This window comes from Excalfactoria chinensis, chromosome 11 (assembly GCF_039878825.1).
Source record: "Excalfactoria chinensis isolate bCotChi1 chromosome 11, bCotChi1.hap2, whole genome shotgun sequence".
NCBI lineage: Eukaryota > Metazoa > Chordata > Aves > Galliformes > Phasianidae > Excalfactoria > Excalfactoria chinensis.
In genome coordinates this window covers 356,990-376,651 of record NC_092835.1, presented here as the reverse complement: position 1 = coordinate 376,651, position 19,662 = coordinate 356,990, and the positions used below count along the sequence as shown (strand labels likewise).

Sequence of the window (19,662 nt, the reverse complement as noted above, 5' to 3'; positions counted from 1 at the left end):
AGGAGTCACAGTGCAGCAAAGGCTCACAGTGACCACTCTTGGACCAACTGCTTGCAACTGGCTAGAAAAACTCCACGTACCCAAGCAGGTGCCACATCTGAAAACCCATTAAAAACCCAGCCAAGGTAACAGGTCCCATCCAGCATCCTATGAATAGAAACATGTGAAGAGACTCAGGAAGACAGACCCGCAGCAGTTCACTAATGTTTACAGGCTGTCTGTACCCACAGGCTCGGGCAAGGGTTGCTTTGCTCTGGTGGACCATTGCATACATCTAGGTAAAGGAACTGTCTCATAACAAAGACCATCTGGGACCTACATCCATTTTCATTGCTCATAACCAAGTGTGCAAATACCTTCTGAGGACTTAAGCAAGTATGGTTAGCCTCTGACTAAATTTAAGGAAGATGTTTTGACCCAGTGAGAGAAGTAAACAGAAGCTGAGCCCCTTTCTTAGGCCAGTAAACCTGACTGGTTTGCTAAGGGTGTGTGTTGTGCAGTTGTGAGGATGGTCTGTGTGGGCTGGGCTGTCCACAGGGCGCACAGTCTACAAACCCGTTGATTGGGTGAATTAGTGCTTGCACAGGTGTTTGTCCTCCAAGCTACACAAAGACTGACAAAAGCCTCTTGTTTGGGAGCTCAGGGCAGTGCCCAGGGGATGAGGCCAGAGCAACTGCTGTGGTATGGGCAGTTCTTTTAGGTCATCGCATCTTCTGTGCTAGAGCAGGACCTCGTTCTGCTGCAGTGTGCAGCACTTCTGAGAAATGTGGAGACTGGCTTTTCTCTGGAGCTCATCATCTTCCTTCTTTGTTCCGCCATCGTGGCTCTGGGTGGCTGTTTGCTTCGTACCCAGAGATATGTCTGGGTAGAAAACCTGATTCTCTCTCACATCCCACTTGCATGTGGGTCAAGAAGATGGCTGTTTTTTGGTTCATATGGCAAATATATTTGGCGAGGTCAGTATGTCTTGTGCAGAACCCAGCAGCATGCGACATTTGTAGTGTTGCTTTCTGGGTTCCTGTCTTCCTCTGACGTGCAGATCAGGCCTCAGTGCTGCTGAGTGCAGCCCAGTCAGAGGGAGCAAGGTCCCTTTCGACACAGTGTCTTTGCATTCGGCATTTGGAGGAGGCTCCAGTTAATAATACCTTATCAGACGCCTTTCAGGAACCTGCAGTGTCTAATATGTCTGTTGCCATGGAAACAGCTACTTGCTTATGCTCAGCATCTCATATCTGTGTGGCTCGTGCCCCGTCCTTTCATAGCAGCACGCAGCCCGGGGGCTGTCCTGCGGCCGGTGGCTCCGGGCAGGGCTCCAGGGGCAGCGTAGCGGTGCAGAGGGGCCCAGGAGCCCTCATCCCCCCCAGCTGCATACAAACATGGCTGGGTTTATAGTGCGTGGCGTCTCGGCCGCACTGTGCTCTGATCGCCATCTTCCCACCCAACAGCCTCTCCGCCAGGCTCAGGCCCGCACCGCTCCAGCAGAGAGCCCCTTAATGAGGGTGAAGTGCAGTTCGCCGGCTCAGTCGATTGACAAGACTGATGGGCTCCAAGCGGGAGAAGGGACGGCTTCCCAGAGCTCCCTCCCCCCGGCTCAGCGTGGGGCGCTCCTCTCCTTGCTGTTGTCAGTTCTCTCCCAGCGTTTCCGGCATTTCCTTTTCATCGTTTTCTTTTCTCTCCTGCTCCACCAGCGATTCTTTCCCATCCCTGCCATCCGCGCTTCTCCTCGCACCATCTTCGCATTTTTTCCCCTTTCCTATTGTCTTTCCTCATTACTCTCTCCCTTCGTTGTCATTCAATTTTTCTCTCTCCCTCCTTCTCGCCCCCTCGCGCTCCCCCCTTTCCCTCTCACTCTGTGTCTCATTCTCCATCTCGGATGAAGGTAATGAAAATAATCGGGCTTCATTAATTCTGAGCCCTGTGAGATGATAGCCATTTGGAGCCATGTTTGCCAATTAGATGGTCTAAATTAGAAGTGACCTTGGTATACTGCCATCGCTTTGCCTCTCTGAGTCTAATGAAGCTTTTCACTCCAGCACCCTCTCTCTCTCTTTGTAATGGAAATTACCTCCTTTGTCTGGTTCGGGAACCTTGCATGGCGCGCCTTTCCCCCTAGGTTGCACGGACATGGGGATCATAACGTATCTCCTCAGACCCTTCTGGAGATTTTCTTTTCAAAGCTGCACCATGTTGGTGTTCCTGGGCCATTACAGAAGAGCCACATGGACCGTCCATGTATGTGGTCGCTCGCTCTGAGGAAAGCAGAAGGCAGATGCTGCAGTGTGTGAATGGAGCTGGTTGTTCACATACCCAAAGATTAATTTCTGCACGTGGCAGGAATATGCCTCTGTGCCTCCAGGGCTGATGTGGTGCTGCTCAGCGGCTCAATGCTGTGACTCTGCACTGTGGGACCGCTATCGATGGGGCATCACTGCCACAGTGTCATCTGCAGGCTCACAGGTTGTTCCCAAAGCCATGGCCTGGCTGGTCCAGCCTCATGTCAGAGCACTGTGTGCTGGAGGTGCATCTGTCTGGGTGTTTATGGCAAAAAGTCACTAGGCTGTGTTGTTCAGAGAAGCGGCCACGGGGGTGCCCAAGTGTGTAGGTGGATCTCTTGGTCATAAGGGAACTTTTGTTCTTGAGGAGATTGAATTTCACCTGACGAGGTTCTTGGAGGCACAGATTTGTCCCAGCAGTGGCTGCCATTTCGGCAGCACCATTCTTCAGCTGCTCTCCATGCCTGGCATGGGCTGCATGGGGACCAGAGCAGGATGGGGCAGCGGGGTCTCAGCTCATATGCAGTGCTGGAGCTGCTCGCACACATCACTGGAGTGCTGATGGGCAGAACCTGATGGTTATGTTCACATCCAGCCATTGGGCCTTCAGAAGGAGCAGATAGATGAGAGTGAGCCACAGATCCTTCCCCATCCCTCAGTTTCATTTGGTCAGAAAAGGTGGTGTGAGAGCAGTGTCAGTGCTGAGGGCTTTGCTGGTGGCTCGGGGGCTACAATGCATGGCTGCAGCGGCAGAGGCAGCACAGCATAATACTGAGTAGAGCAGAAGGCGTATGTATGGAAGGAAAGGAAGGAGACAAATGGCATTTGCCTGACTTAGGTCTGTAGGGTTGTTGTTTTAACAGTAGTTTAAATGGACTGATCTGGTGCTGTGGTGGAGCAGTTGGTGTAGAGGGAAATCTCAGCCTGGGGACACGTGTGTGCAGCGCAGCCATGAGTGGGCACCTGGGGAGCAGCCCTGGCAGCACCTCTGGGGGGAAGGGGCAGGAGGGCCCCCAGCACGGAGCTCCTTCCTCCGTCACCAGCACCATCAGTGTGATTTCAGTGCGCCTGAAGCATGGCACTGTTTCAGAGCACCCCTCCTCTTACCTGCCAGGTGACCGTGGCCCACTGTGCCTTCCTGTCCCCTGCCTACCCTTGTTTTTTAATACTGAAAGCAGCAACAACATGCACAAACAGGATGCAGTGTTTGCATCCTGAACAGACAGATGGTTCAAACCTGGGAGGCCAGAGCTCGGCGTCAGTGCAGAACCAACGGAGATGTACAGCTCTGTGGCTGCCAAGGCTGGTGCTGCTGTGCAGGCTGAGGATGGCTGTGGGTCGGGTCAGGTCGGCTACAGAAGCACAACTGGTGCTGATGCTTCCCAGGGCAGCGCTCCACTGCTGTCCACACCGCTGTGCCCCACATCCACACTCAGCATTTCTGAGCCTTGTGCTGCTCTCTGAGCTTTTTCTTTTCGCCTTTTTGGCTTTTGTGCCTGCAGCACAGTTAATGTATCGCAGCCTTTTTATTTTTGCCTTTTTGCGAGTGTGCAGAGGGAGGGGCGGGAGCAGGGTGAGAACTGTGGCTGCGGAGATGCAGGTAGATAAAGGTAATTACTTAAACACATATAGGGCAGGACTTATTGGTTTGGAGACCCAGATTAAGATGCAGAGGAGCATGTGAGGTTGATGATTATATTTCGGGGAGAGTTAATTGACGGAAGGTGAAGGCAGACAAAGAACCGCTGCTTACTGCCTTCTTGAATCCCAATCAGGAATTATGATTAAAGACACGGCGAGACAACAGAGGCCTGATGAATTGGTGTCTTTTTTTTTTTTCTTTTTTGCCGTCATTCACACTTGATTGACTTCAACCTTTCAAGTGCAAAAGTCTCTCTTTTCCATTATTATTCATAGCCATCTGAGTTTTTCTAATTAAAGTGTATGAAAACAATTACTGATCCGTCGTACTGAGTCTGGTGGTGAGGATGGCTGCCTTACTGTAATGTGTGTAAAAAGCCCGCAGTTCTCTATAATGATGTGCAGCTGAGGTGTTAGATAATTTTATTCTTTTTCTACTCTGTTGGGTTTTTTTTTAATTTCTCATCATTTATTTTTCGTAATTCCTGAAGATCCGAGGGCAGCACTCTCCCTGCTGACAAAGCTGAGAGGGGCAGCGCCTTTCTTCCTCAGCATCCCTGCTCTCCCCATTCTCAGAGCCCCACAAACGGATGGTGACCTCAGGCATCTCGCAACCCACCACCTGCAGCCATCAGTGCTCATGGTTACAGTAAAATGGAATGGATTCGGTGTGCCCGCCATCCCTCGGTGTTATTTCTCAGTGCCACCCTCCCTGCAGACATCTGCAGGCACATTGCTGCTGTTGGTGCAGTGCTGCTGTAGGCATAGCACTGCTGTAGGCATAGTGCTGCTGTAGGCATGTGCTGCTATAGGCATGGTGCTGCTATAGGCATGGTGCTGCTGTAGGCATAGTGCTGCTATAGGCATGGTGCTGCTATAGGCATAGTGCTGCTATAGGCATGGTGCTGCTGTAGGCATGGTGCTGCTGCTGTTGGTGTGGGCTCCTAACCTGTGAGCAGCGGCAGTGGCTCCGCATCCCTCACTGTACAGTTTGGGTGGCTGCAGCTACTCACGAACCTTCTTTCTGAGAGCTTTTGAAGACCACTGTTGCTTCTATCCACTCAGTGGAACCAAGGCCTGGCCTAGTTTGGTGGTTGTTGACATCAATAAGGAAGGCTTCCTATCCTGCACAGAGGCGTACAGTGTTTCAGGTGCAGTTACACCATGGTTTGTCAGTACCTCGTGCAGTTCAGTCAGGGCCATAGCCAACCTGACAACTGGTCCCCAGCTGTGCAGGAAGCAAGCTGTCCTGCATGCAGGTAGCAGCCCCACCAGCTGGGTGCCTCGTGCTGTGTGTGTGTAACCAGATAGACCTGAAGAAATGGGGTTTTCCAGAAAAAGACGAGTGTAAGCATTTGGGACTTCCAAAGAGCCACACAGTGTCTCCAGCTCTGCACAAATGTTGGTGCTCAGGTGCTGCTCAGGAATGATGATGCACATTCTGGGCCAACACTTGGGGAGAAGCAAAGGGAACACATCAGTCAGAGCAAGGAAAGGGTTACCAGCAGCTTTTTATTTCACAGACAATTTGCTGTCTTTTTAGTCTTTCCTTATTCATCCTTTCCTTTGTCACCTCTCTCCTTATTTGTACTTTTCTTTCTCATGCCCCTCCCTTTCCTGCATCGACACACTTTGAAAACAGTGCTGCAATGCTCCCTAGTTCAAGATTACAGTGTACTTTACGAGGTATGATTTAATTAGGGGCCTTATTATGTTTTCAGCAGCTTAAGGTGGGCCTTTCAACTTATCTACCTAATTGGTTGCACAAGAAGTTTCACAGCCCATGACAAAACATTGTCAGTGATCAAAGTCTGAATTCTACATAAAGGAAAAATATTAATAATAAGATTATTCTTCAAGTGTGCACTGCTAATTATGTCCAGAATGTAACTGTAGAAACACTTTTGACTGATGTGAGCTTTGTCTAATAAACATGAGTCTTCAGCGAGCTATGAAAAGTGATGCTCTGACTGTACAATGCCGGTGTCTAATTTTACCACTGAAAATGTTAAAAATATTTTCCTGCACTTTTCTTCTCCCTCCATCCCCACCTCCCTGACTGCAGGTGACGACACCGGAGGTGATGATGCCCAGCAGCATGTTCCTGCCAGCAGCTGCTCCGGAGAAGGACGGGAGCTCCACCGCCGAGGAGCCGGGGAAGCAGCCCGGTGAGTGCAGTCACTGAGGCCCACGCGTCCCCCCAGTCCCCGGGCTCCTGTCTCCTGCTGGGGACTGTGTTTGGGGACATCTCCTTCCAGTGATCTTCAGTAGCTGGACATCTCCTGGGGACTGCAGTTGGCTGACGCACGGCAGGGCTGTCTCCTTTCTGTGCCAGCACCCGGGTGTCCCTGTGCAGGGCAGGGCAGCTCAGAGCTGCACAACTCACACACCATGGCAGTTCACTTGGGAATTGTATTAAATCCTTGCGAAGGGGACCAGATGGGAGCAGTGAGAAGGAGATGGTGAGAGGGCTTAAAGAGTTGGTTGGGAAACCACCAGTGCTGCAGCTGCTGGCACAGACTGTACTAATGCCTCTCTTGCTGCCATAGCTTGGGTACATCTGCTCTCAGGGAGCTCTGAATTGCTGCAGTGCTTGTCCAGCTCAGATCTCTCCCACCTGCCTCATTGCCGGGCTGTGTTTTGAAGACGTGGCTGTAAATCAGTAGCAGTTTAGTTGTGGCTTTGCAGTGTAACATTAGAGCATCCCAAGAACAACATTCTATGTGGGCAGAAGTATCTCATCTTAGAGTTGGCAGGAAAGCAGTGTCATCTGCCTTCTGTGCCCTCCTGTCAAGTCCATGAGGAATCTGGAAACTAAGACAGCCACTGCTCCCTTTCAGGAAGTCGGCACCACAGCTGTGATGCTGGTGGGGGAGCCCTCAAATGGGCAGGTCAGCTAACACTGCACTGACCAGTGGGATCCCTTCTTCAGCTTTGCCAATATCTCACTGCCATTTCAGGCAGAAATGTGCTATGAAACCGTGGAAAAGAGGCAGTGCACTGAGCGCTTGTTCTTTCTTCTCCCTCCCTCCAACAACACCTTTTGAGATGCTGCCAGTAGTATGTGAATTTCATTCCTGTTTTAGCTTCAGTGGAATCAGGACTCAAATACCATGCTCAGCTGGGGAAACCTTCTTACTGGAAATTAGTCAGGACATCAAAGAAATGAAGCACAAACAGACTGATGGCTGGATGGCCTTCACTTAAAAGGGAGAATTAAAGGTGATAAATGCACTAAGGAGATGTATATTTGTGAATATTTTCAGATATTCAAAGTGGGAAGAAAGTACATTTTGTAGGCTTATGCACTCGTCTGTGATGAGGATAATGGGCTGGTGTTAAAAGGAATGAAGGTAGAGGTGGAATGTTAGAAATACCCGCCTGTCCTGCGGAGGGTGAAAAAAAACAGTCCTTGTGCATCAGTGTAATTTCCAACTTTGTTGTGATTTTGTTTTCACAGAGCTCTCTGAGGACACAGGAAAGAGTCTTTTACCATCAGAAGGTGCAGAGCACAGTGGTGAACCCAAGCCCGCTCCAGCTGATCAGAGCTCTGCCAGGGAGGACTCCGGTTTCCTCTGCTGGAAGAAGGGATGCAACCAGGTGTTCAAGAGCTCAGCAGCGCTGCAGACACATTTCAATGAAGTTCATGCCAAGCGGCCCCAGCTGCCAGTATCTGATCGCCACGTCTACAAGTACCGCTGCAACCAGTGCAGCTTGGCATTCAAAACCATTGAGAAGCTGCAGCTCCATTCCCAGTACCATGTGATCCGGGCAGCCACCATGTGCTGCCTTTGCCAGCGCAGCTTCCGAACCTTCCAGGCCTTGAAGAAGCACCTGGAAACCAGCCATTTGGAGCTGAGTGAGGCCGACATTCAGCAGCTGTACGGTGGTCTTTTGGTCAACGGAGACCTCCTTGCTATGGGTGATCCTTCACTTGCAGAAGACCACACTATTATAGTTGAGGAAGATAAGGAGGAAGAGAGCGACTTGGAAGATAAGCAGAGCCCAACAGGGAGTGATTCGGGGTCAGTACAAGAGGATTCTGGCTCTGAACCGAAAAGGGCCTTACCCTTCAGGAAGGGCCCTAACTTCACTATGGAGAAATTCCTAGATCCATCTCGCCCTTACAAATGCACAGTCTGCAAGGAGTCTTTCACGCAAAAGAACATTCTCCTGGTTCATTACAATTCAGTTTCTCATCTGCATAAACTGAAACGAGCCCTCCAGGAGTCTGCTACTGGGCAACCTGAACCTACCAGTAGCCCCGACAACAAACCCTTTAAGTGTAACACTTGCAACGTGGCCTACAGCCAGAGCTCTACCTTGGAGATCCACATGAGGTCTGTCCTACACCAAACCAAGGCTCGTGCAGCCAAGCTAGAGGCAGCTGGGGGCAGCAGCAGTAGTAATGGAGCTGGAAATAGTAGCAGCAGCAGCCTCTCTTTGGGTTCATCTACACCAAGCCCAGTGAGCACTAGCAACAGTAATGCTTTTACAACCACCAACACAAGCAATTCAGGCACAGCTCCCATTCCTAGCCTGCTCAATCAGGTGCCCAGTGACACCGTGGGAATTCCTCCGTTAGGTAACCCCATTAGCACTAATATCTCCTCCCCTTCTGAGCCCAAAGAGGTAAACCGGAAGAAGCTGGCAGACATGATCGCATCCAGGCAGCAGCAGCAGCAACAGCAGCAGCAGCAGCAGCAACAGCAACAGCAAGCTCAGACCTTGGCACAGGCACAGGCCCAAGTCCAGGCCCACCTGCAGCAGGAACTGCAGCAACAAGCTGCTCTCCTGCAATCTCAGCTCTTCAATCCAGCACTTTTGCCTCACTTTCCAATGACCACTGAGACCCTTCTGCAGCTTCAACAACAGCAGCATCTTTTGTTTCCTTTCTATATTCCCAGCGCTGAGTTCCAGATCAACCCAGAAGTTAGTTTGCCTGTTACCAGTGGTGCACTGACACTGACTGGTACAGGTCCAACTTTGCTGGAGGACCTGAAGGCTCAGGTTCAACTCCCTCAACAGAGCCATCCACAGCTCCTTCAGCAGCAGCAAGGTCAGCTGTCCTTGTCACAACCTCACTCTGTCCTTATACAGCAGAGTCAGCACCCAGAAAAGAAGAATAAACCCGTAGTGAAGGAGAAGGAAAAAGAAACCCCACGGGAAGGTGTGGAGAGGGGAGACACTAACACAGCATCTAAGGAGTCTCTGTCTGATAACTTAAAGCCCAAAGACAAGAAGGACTTTGTACCAGGCAGCAGTTCGGAGCCTTCCTTACTGCCACCACGTATTGCATCTGATGCGAGGGGGAATGCCACAAAAGCTTTGCTGGAAAACTTTGGCTTTGAGCTTGTTATTCAGTATAACGAGAACAAGCAGAAGGTGCAGAAGAAAAATGGGAAGACGGAGCAAGGTGAGAACTTGGAAAAGCTGGAGTGTGATACATGCGGAAAATTCTTTTCAAACATCCTCATCCTGAAGAGCCACCAAGAGCATGTTCACCAACATTACTTTCCTTTTAAGCAGTTAGAGAAATTTGCCAAACAGTACCGAGAACACTATGACAAACTGTACCCACTACGGCCTCAGACCCCAGAGCCACCGCCACCGCCTCCACCGCCGCCACCTCCACTCCCTCCAGCACCTCCTCAGCCAGCTTCTACTCCTACCATTCCTACTTCTGCCCCACCGATTACCTCTCCTACAATTGCACCAGCCCAGCCATCTGTGCCACTCACCCAGCTCTCCATGCCAATGGAGCTCCCCATCTTTTCACCACTGATGATGCAAACCATGCCACTACAAACATTACCTGCTCAGCTGCCACCCCAGCTTGGTCCTGTAGACCCTCTGCCTACTGACTTGGCCCAGTTATACCAGCATCAGCTCAACCCAAGCCTTCTCCAGCAGCAGCAGAACAAGAGGCCACGGACACGAATCACAGATGACCAACTCAGAGTCCTTCGGCAGTATTTTGATATTAACAATTCCCCAAGTGAGGAACAGATCAAAGAGATGGCAGACAAGTCTGGATTGCCCCAGAAGGTGATCAAGCACTGGTTCAGAAACACTCTTTTCAAAGAACGCCAGCGCAACAAGGATTCCCCATACAACTTCAGTAATCCCCCCATTACCAGCCTGGAAGAACTGAAGATAGACTCACGGCCTCCTTCTCCAGAACCTCAAAAGCAGGAGTACTGGGGAAGCAAACGGTCCTCCCGGACACGCTTTACTGACTACCAACTCAGAGTCCTGCAAGACTTCTTTGATGCCAATGCTTATCCAAAGGATGATGAATTTGAGCAGCTGTCTAACTTGCTGAACCTCCCAACACGCGTCATAGTGGTGTGGTTTCAGAATGCCCGTCAGAAAGCTAGAAAAAACTATGAGAATCAGGGAGAGGGCAAAGATGGGGAACGGCGGGAGCTTACAAATGACAGATACATTAGAACAAGCAACTTGAATTACCAGTGCAAAAAGTGCAGCCTAGTCTTTCAGCGCATTTTTGATCTCATTAAACACCAGAAAAAGCTTTGTTACAAAGATGAGGATGAGGATGGACAGGATGATAGCCAGAATGAAGACTCTATGGATGCAATGGAGCTTTTGACTCCAACCAGTTCCTCCTGCAGCACACCAATGCCCTCACAAGCTTACAGCACACCTACATCTTCAGCTAATGCAACCTCCTCAGCTTTTCTGCAGCTCACAGCAGAGGCAGATGATTCTTCCACCTATAGCTCTAAAGTAGAAGCTACAGATGAAAAACCAAAGCAGTCTGAACCTCCAAGTACACAGCAAAACCAAACTCAAGAGAAGCAAGTGCAACCAAAGCAAGAGTCTCAGCAGCAACAGGACCAAGGAGAACAAAAGACAAGTTCAGCACACCAAAAGATTTCACAGTTATCCTCCCCCTCTTCACTGCAACAGCCACCTCCACCCCCTCAGCCCCCTCAGTGTTCCTTATCACAGTCAAGCCCAAGTCCGTCTCAGCTGTCACATCTCTCCCTCAAACCCATTCACACGTCCACCCCTCAACAGCTGGCAAACCTACCTCCGCAGCTAATCCCGTACCAGTGCGACCAGTGTAAGCTGGCATTTCCTTCCTTTGAGCATTGGCAGGAGCATCAGCAGCTTCATTTTCTGAGTGCACAAAACCAGTTTATCCATCCTCCATTCCTGGACAGAACGCTGGATATGCCTTTCATGCTTTTTGATCCCAGTAATCCCCTACTTGCGAGCCAGCTGCTGTCTGGAACGTTACCACAGATTTCAGCAACTTCAGCTACTTCGCCATCAACGCCAACATCCACAATGAACACGCTAAAGAGAAAGCTGGAGGAGAAGGCCAGTGCGAGCCCTGGGGAAAATGACAGCGGGACTGGAGGAGAAGAACCACAAAGGGATAAGCGTCTAAGAACAACGATTACCCCGGAGCAGCTGGAAATTCTTTATCAGAAATATTTGCTCGACTCCAACCCAACACGGAAAATGTTGGATCACATTGCACATGAAGTGGGCTTGAAGAAACGTGTGGTGCAAGTTTGGTTTCAGAACACCCGTGCGCGGGAAAGGAAGGGGCAGTTCAGAGCTGTGGGGCCTGCCCAAGCCCACAGACGGTGTCCGTTCTGCCGAGCTCTCTTTAAAGCAAAGACAGCTCTTGAGGCTCACATCCGATCTCGCCACTGGCATGAGGCCAAGAGAGCTGGATACAACTTGACGTTGTCTGCTATGCTCTTAGATTGCGATGGGGGACTTCAGATGAAGGGAGACATCTTCGATGGAGCGGGTTTTTCCCACGTGCCACCAACTAGCAGTGACGGTCAGAGTGTTCCCCTCTCCCCTGTGAACAAGAGCATGGAACTGTCACCTCGAACTCTGCTGAGTCCATCCTCCATCAAGGTGGAAGGGATAGAGGACTTCGAGAGTCCCTCCATGTCCTCGGTCAACCTGAGCTTTGACCAAACAAAGCTGGACAACGATGACTGCTCTTCTGTCAACACGGCAATCACAGACACTACAACAGGAGACGAAGGGAATGCAGACAATGATAGCGCAACAGGGATCGCAACCGAAACCAAATCGACATCAGGACCCAGCGAAGGTCTGACAAAAGCTGCCATGATAGCAATGTCTGAATACGAAGATCGGTTGTCTTCTGGCCTGGTCAGCCCAGCTCCCAGCTTTTACAGCAAAGAGTATGATAATGAAGGTACTGTGGACTATAGTGAAACATCCAGCCTTGCGGATCCCTCCTCACCCAGCCCTGGTGCAAGTGGTTCAGCCAGCAAATCTGGGGAGAGCGGGGATCGGCCCGGACAGAAACGCTTTCGCACTCAAATGACTAATCTCCAGCTAAAAGTTCTTAAGTCATGCTTTAATGACTACAGGACACCTACCATGCTGGAGTGTGAGGTCCTGGGCAATGACATTGGACTGCCAAAGAGAGTTGTTCAGGTCTGGTTCCAGAATGCTAGGGCAAAGGAGAAGAAGTCCAAACTCAGCATGGCCAAGCATTTTGGTATAAACCAAACAAGTTATGAGGGACCCAAAACAGAGTGCACTTTGTGTGGCATCAAGTACAGCGCTCGACTGTCTGTACGTGACCATATCTTCTCTCAACAGCATATCTCCAAAGTTAAAGAAACCATTGGAAGCCAGTTGGATAAGGAAAAGGAGTATTTTGACCCAGCTACTGTACGTCAGTTGATGGCTCAGCAGGAGCTGGACCGGATCAAAAAAGCCAATGAGGTTCTTGGTCTGGCAGCTCAACAGCAGGGCATGTTCGATAACACCCCTCTGCAAGCTCTTAACCTTCCTGCTGCATACCCAGCACTACAGGGCATCCCTCCAGTCTTGCTCCCAGGCCTCAACAGCCCTTCCTTACCAGGCTTCACTCCATCCAACACAGGTGGGTATGGATATTATCACGCTGCTCAGAGACACACAGATGAACTTGTCGCATCTTTAGCACAGTTGGATGTTCCTTTCAGAATGACTGATAATAGGGTGCATGGCCCTTTAGTCAGGCGGGTTTACATGATGACAAATAAGCAACGGGTATTTTGTCTTTAATTCCTGAACTCAGGTTTGCTATCAAAATCTGAAATAGAGCAAAACCCAGACATGCTGCATATCTGTTTCATTAACAAAGACTGAAAATTCTGATGCACCTTAAAGGAAATTGAAAATAGATGATTTACCAAATAGAACTTGAAAAGGACTAATGTGCTGAATGCATTGTTCATCATATCTTTCCTTTTGATATTGAATTTAGTTTATGTAACTCTATTCCAAACTTTCAGTAACTCTGAACTGTTTATTGGGAAAATGTGATACACTTGGCAGTAGTGGTGACAGAATCTGGAGTATCTTGATGTAATGTCCTTATAGTGACCTCCAGGACAAATCCCAATAGGGCAGTGGTTTGTTTTTTGTGCTACGAGCTGGGTATTGGCTGCAAATACCCTCTCAGCCAAACATGGTGTAGTCATATGATAAATCTGCTTTGTATTTTAATAAGATTTTTCTTAACAGGACTGCATAACAATGTAATTTGGCCTAGTTGCTCGGATGGCCTAATACCAGTTGTTGGGCTTTGGTTCTTTGTTTTTTTCAGGATGCAGTTTTCCCTTGTACCTGGTGGAGGGGTGGAAAGCATGCGATACATAGCAATTATTGGAAGTGGGAAGCAGTGTTCAGTAGAGTAGATCTCGAAAACTTGATTCAGGGGCTGCCTTCTACCCCTGCTGCATCGGTGTCATCTCAGGGATGTGCCTGCATCTGAATTGCAGCTCGTGACAGAGTGATTGATGTTCTCGAGCAGATTAGCTTTCCCATGGCAGATTTCTCTGCTTACTTCTGATGATCCCTATTCAAGTTGCCTTTTACCAGGACTGCTCAGTTTACAGAGATATCCAAGGAAGTGATTCCCATGTCTTGTCTCAGCAACAGGCTGAGGATGTCTCAGGCTGGAAGGGCCATTACACCACATATACCAGCATGTACCTTTGTTTTCTGTACTGCAGTGGTACAGATCGAATGCCATTAGACAGCATCCAGAAACAATAACTTTCTCTTACTGTACTAATGATGAGGCGAATGATGAGTTATAGTTCATGCTTTAAAATCTGAATACAATCTAAGCATCTTCCTGGCTTCTTAATCAGAAACTGAAGTGATATCAGTCTCCAAAAAGACCTTCCGATGCTTTTTGTCAGCACGCCATCTCTTAAGTTCCTCTTTCAACAGATTGAGGAACTGAATGCTGATGCTGCTGAGTAAAACAATGGTGTCACGTTAATGAAATTGTCTTCTTTGTCATCCAGGAGGTGAATCTTTGGATAAGCAAATCAAAGCCTTGGACAAAAGGATAGTAGCTGGTACGAGCAGTTATGCTGCAGAGCTGCTCACTGTAAGTAACATCACCAGAGCCTGCAGTTACTTACTATGTTGTTACACTGACGTTGGTTGTAACATCTTAAAGAGAGCACCAGAGACCCACGGTGTAAAAACGGCATCCTTCTCTCCCCTTGGAAGTGGTTGCATTCACTTTTACCTCCACCACTGTTCATCTCCAAAATACCTTCTGTAGGTAAATGGAAAATGTCCAGTCACTGCATTTGTCAGGTTCTGACCTTTCCAAAGACGATCCGCTCTCTTGGAGCCATGATCCTTCCCTCTACTTGAGCAGCAGAGGGCATTACATTGTAGAACGGTTCTTGTTGTTCATGTCAGAAACAGAAGAAATCAGAGTGAATTTAGCTGGAAGGGCTTTGTTAGGAGCTAGGTCCTCCACAAGGCTTTTTGCATAGTTAAAGAACTCCCTCCACCCCCATGGAGATATAAAATAGTTCTTTAATGTGGATTTAGGACTGTCCATTGTAATTAAGCCACGTTAAAAAGAGTTTCTGTGAGCTATTCTGTCTGGGGCTGCTGCCCGTTGCTGCTTCTTGTTCCTGGTCTTAGGCGTGTGCCTGAAAAGATCGTTATGTGCCAGGGTATTTTCATGCTGTTTTTCTTACAGAGGGTCTCAGTTCAATGGCCAGAATTAGGCCAAGACAATCTCTTTGGCAAATTATATTGTCGAGCTATTTCAGATCACCTCTGCACTGTTGACTTAGTACCCCAAATTTAAAACAAGATCTAAAATTACTTTTTTTGCTCTTCAATGTATATTGCTGCCTGTATTTTTCTCCAAAGACCAGGATGCGTCCTGGGGAGATGGGGCTACGTATTATGAATGTTAAAAGCAATCAGTGACTGCCTAGACAGGACTGAGCTATTTAGAAAGTCAAACAGACTATTTGTGGCCTTTAGATAAAGCTCCAAAGGTCAGGCCATCTCCGCTCAAAGGCTGCCGCAGCAGATAAGGCTGCGCATCCAGGAATGTTATGAATTAGCCACTGCTCCTGTGCTCGAACCTCGCATGGCTGTTCAGTTCGGGAACATCCGTTTCAATGGCACCTCTCCATAATGCACCCTTATCTGAAATCTGTGAGGCTGCTGCGTGGAGGCTCACTTCATGCCTTCACAGATGACTGCTGTCTCAGTACAGCATCAAGAGCAGTGCAGGTGTCAGGAGGGCTTTTCTTCGGTCACACTGAATTCTCTGGGACTGCTTCTTCCTGCAGCCCTGCTGCTGGCTTCCTTCCCCAGGCTGTCTTCTGCAGAGGGACGTGGGTTTGTCCCTTCCTGTTTGCACAGGAGCCCAGCTCTGCAAAATAACTGTTTTTCAGGTATTTTTGAGGCATTGGAAAATATAGTCTGCACTTACAGTAAATTTCCTTCTGCTGTCTCTGGCTTTCTCTGCCAGGCCAGCTAATGCAACAGGGAAGTGTTCGAGTAAGAGAAAATAGGTTTCCTTTGAAGCCATCTTTACCTTGTGACATTTATCTGCTGCTATCAGCCCGTGCGTCTGTTCTTTCATGGTAATGATGCATCTTCTTCTGTGTCTGCATTTTGCTGCTGCTAACAACGCTTAGAGTTGTTTTAGCCGGAAGCTGGAAGGAAAAGTGTGGGGGAGGACAAGGACTCGGCTCAGTTTCCTAAGAAGTCCATCTCACTGCGTTCTCTCTAATCAAGACCTTCCTGTGTCTGTGTCATTTTGGGGTGGGGGGGCGGCAATAAAAAACCTAAGCCAAAGTCAAGCAACTTCTAATTTGGCTTGGGAAATGATCCTTGCAAATTTATTTAATCCATTCTGTGGCAGCCATAGTTGCAAGCTATGTTGCACAAAAGATACAAAGTTTCCATGTGAAGAGAACCAGCCCAGGGGACTGGAAAGCTCCATTGTACAGGGGACAACAGCTTGGAAAGTTTGGCTGAAGTTACACAAGGCCAGGTGCACTGTGTGTGCTGTTTCTGCAGGGCTTGTCTCTCTGCTCAGCTGTCCATGAAGTGGGGAGATTTTCTTCTCTTTGTTTACAGAATCACGGAACAGTTTGGGTTGAAAGGGGCTTATGGAGGTCATTTGGTCCAGACACCGTGCTCAGGCAGGGCCACGTAGAACAGGCTGTGAATGACTGAGCCCTGCTTGTAAAGGTGGCATTCTCTCTTTGGCTGCTCTCGTTGTGACATGGTGGGCTGCCCTCTTCCCGGCCACAGGAAGGGAAAGTTGAGCACTCGGGGAGCAGGGAGAGGCATCCTGGGGACACCCAGCTGCTGCTGCTGCATCCCGCAGCCCTTCTCCAAAGTTCTTTGCACACTTGAGCTGCCCCATGGTCCTCTTCAGCCCTCCTGTGCACCTGCATCATTCCCTCACCAGATGTGCTCAGCTGCCCCAGACTGAGCTCACTAGGGTGTGCCTCTGCCTTCTGCCTCTTTGGGAAAGCAGGATTGTCGATGTGGAGTGAGCTGCAGGTCAGGAGGGGTGCATAGTCAGCTCCTGAAGGATGAATCTGAGCATGGGAGCTCTACTCTGATCCTCTCCCAAGAGGTAGCCTGAAGGTCAGAGTGCTGAGCATGACCACTATTCCTGGGATAGGGGCTCCTGAACACCATTTCCAATTGTAGAGCACGCGGCAGTACAAGGTCACTGCAGGGACCAGCTAGCACTGCCCCATGTGGGGAAGGGGCTGTGCCTGCAGCCCAGGACCACTGGCCTTCTGCTTGCTGCCCGCCTGTGCCGAGCGGTTCCTCACCTCTCTCTTCTCCCTCTTGCAGCTTTAACTTCTCCCAAACCCAACCTGATGGGCCTGCCCAGCACAAGTGTCCCTTCGCCCGGCCTTCCCACCTCTGGATTACCAAATAAGCAGCCCCCGGCAGCGCTCAGCTCGCCCACCCCAGCGCAGGGCACAGCCATGGCCCCGCAGCAGCCACCGGCGACGACACCACAGCCGCAGCAGCAGCCCCCACTGCCACGCAAGGAGAAGGAGGGCGAGAAGGCGAAAGAGAAGGAGAAGGCGCCCAAGGGGAAGGGGGACCCCCTGCCGGGGCCCAAGAAGGAGAAGGGGGAGGCACCGGCGGGCGCCCTCGCAGCCCCACTGCCCGCCATGGAGTACGCGGTGGAACCGGCGCAGCTCCAGGCACTGCAGGCCGCCCTGAGCTCTGACCCTGCCACGCTGCTGACCAGCCAGTTCCTGCCCTACTTCGTCCCTGGGTTCTCCCCCTACTACGCCCCACAGATCCCTGGCGCCCTGCAGAGCGGGTACCTGCAGCCCATGTACGGGATGGAGGGGCTCTTCCCTTACAGCCCCGCGCTGTCGCAGGCGCTGCTGGGGCTGTCCCCCGGCTCCCTGCTGCAGCAGTACCAGCAATACCAGCAGAGTCTGCAGGAGGCATTGCAGCAGCAGCAGCGGCAGGCGCAGCAGCAGCAGCAACAGCAGCAGCAGCAGCAGCAGCAAAAAGCGCAGCAGCCCAAAGGAAGCCAAACCCCCGTCCCCACGGGGGCCGCCACCCCGGACAAAGACCCTGCCAAAGAACCCCCCAAGCAAGAAGAGCAGAAGAATGCACCCCGCGAGGTGTCCCCCCTCCTGCCCAACCCCCCCGAGGAGCCCGAAGCAGAAGGCAAGGGCGCGGACTCTCTCTGCGACCCCTTCATCGTCCCGAAGGTGCAGTACAAACTGGTCTGCCGCAAGTGCCAGGCGGGCTTCGGCGACCAGGAGGCGGCCAGCGACCACCTGAAGTCCCTCTGCTTCTTCGGCCAGTCCGTGGCGAACCTGCAGGAGATGGTGCTTCACGTGCCCACCGGCAGCGGCCAGGGCAGCGGCTCGTACCAGTGCGTGGCGTGCGAGAGCACGGTGTGTGGGGACGAAGCCCTCAGTCAGCATCTCGAGTCAGCCCCGCACAAACACCGAACAATCACAAGAGCAGCAAGAAACGCCAAAGAGCACCCCAGTCTATTACCTCACTCTGCCTGCCCCCCCGACCCCAGCACCGCATCTACCTCGCAGTCGGCCGCTCACTCAAACGACAGCCCCCCGCCCCCCCGGCCCCCCCCGGCTTCCCCCCACGCCTCCAGAAAGCCCTGGTCCCCGGCCGCCCCCCGCGCCCCGCCGGGGAAGCCGCCGCCGCCGCCCTTCCCTCCTCTCTCCTCATCTTCAACGGTTACCTCAAGTTCATGCAGCACCTCAGGGGTTCAGCCCTCGATGCCAACAGACGACTATTCGGAGGAGTCTGACACGGATCTTAGCCAAAAGTCAGATGGACCGGCGAGCCCGGCGGAGGGGCCCCGGGAGCCCGGCTGCCCTAAGGACAGTGGTCTAGCTAGCGTAGGAATGGACACCTTCAGATTGTAAGCTTTGAAGATGAACAATGAAAATGAATTTAAATAAAAAGTTAATAACAAACCAATTTCAAAAATAGACTAACTGCAATTCCAAAGCTTCTAACCAAAAAAAAAAAAAGAAAAAAGAAAAAAAGAAAAAGTGTGGGTTGTTTTCCCATATAACGATGCCGGTGGGTTTTACATTTCTTTTTTCCTTTCCTTTTAATAAAATAAAACTGAAAAAAAAGAAAAAAAAAAAAAAAAAAAAAAAAAAGAAAGAAAAGAAAAAAAAAGAGAGAAAAAAAAAAAAAAAAAAGAAAACGACAAACCTGTTACATTTGTCCTTTTGAAGGTACTGTTGGTCTGGGAGATGAGAGCCCGCGCTGCCTCCGTCGTGTCCTCGGAGCGGAAGCCCCCCTTGTACATTGCCCCTTCTCAGTAACGCCCCACGTCGATAGCACAGCAGAGGCCGGCATGCACTGTATGGGAAAGCAGCCCACCTTGTTACAGTTTTAAATTTCTTGCTGTTTAGCATTCAGATACCAATGGCTTGCTAAAAGAAAAGAGAAATGTAATGTCTTTTTATTCTCAGGTCAATCGCTCACACTTTGTTCTGTTTTCAGAATCATTGTTTTTATATATATATATATATATATATATAATTTCTTTTTGTTTGTTTGGGGGTTTTGGTTTGTTTTGGTTCTGTTCCAGAAAAGGATTTTTTTTTCTTTTTTTTTCTTTCTTTTTTTTTCCTTTTTTTTTTTTTTTTTTTTTTTTTTTTTGTTAATTTAAAATGGGCAGAAAGTATTCAAGAGAAAAACAATGTGAACTGCTTTAGCTTTTCGGGGATTCTAAGGGTAGCTTTTCTGCTGAAGCCAATTTCAAGGGGAAAAGTTAAGCACTCCCACTTTTCAGAAAAAAAAAACAAAAACAAAAAACCACAAAGAGTGTTGAGGACTCGGAGCTTAAAAAATAAGTTTTAAAACAACTGACTTTCTGTATTTATGATAGATATGACCATTTTTGGTGTTGAGTAGA

General features: G+C 49.9%; 1 protein-coding gene across 6 annotated transcripts in view; it reads left to right on the top strand.

Annotated features, from left to right (window-relative positions):
- The window catches only part of ZFHX3 (zinc finger homeobox 3), a 323,012-nt gene extending 303,711 nt beyond the window's left edge, over positions 1-19,301 (top strand). For all 6 annotated transcript variants that reach the window (XM_072346221.1, XM_072346222.1, XM_072346224.1 and 3 more), the window contains 3 exons: positions 5,980-6,082; positions 7,375-12,828; positions 17,082-19,301. In XM_072346221.1, the coding sequence (XP_072202322.1) occupies positions 5,980-6,082; positions 7,375-12,828; positions 17,082-18,655 (7,131 nt within the window). In that variant the 3' untranslated portion in view covers positions 18,656-19,301. The remainder of the gene's footprint in view (positions 1-5,979; positions 6,083-7,374; positions 12,829-17,081) is intronic.
- The last annotated feature ends 361 nt before the right edge of the window (positions 19,302-19,662 follow it).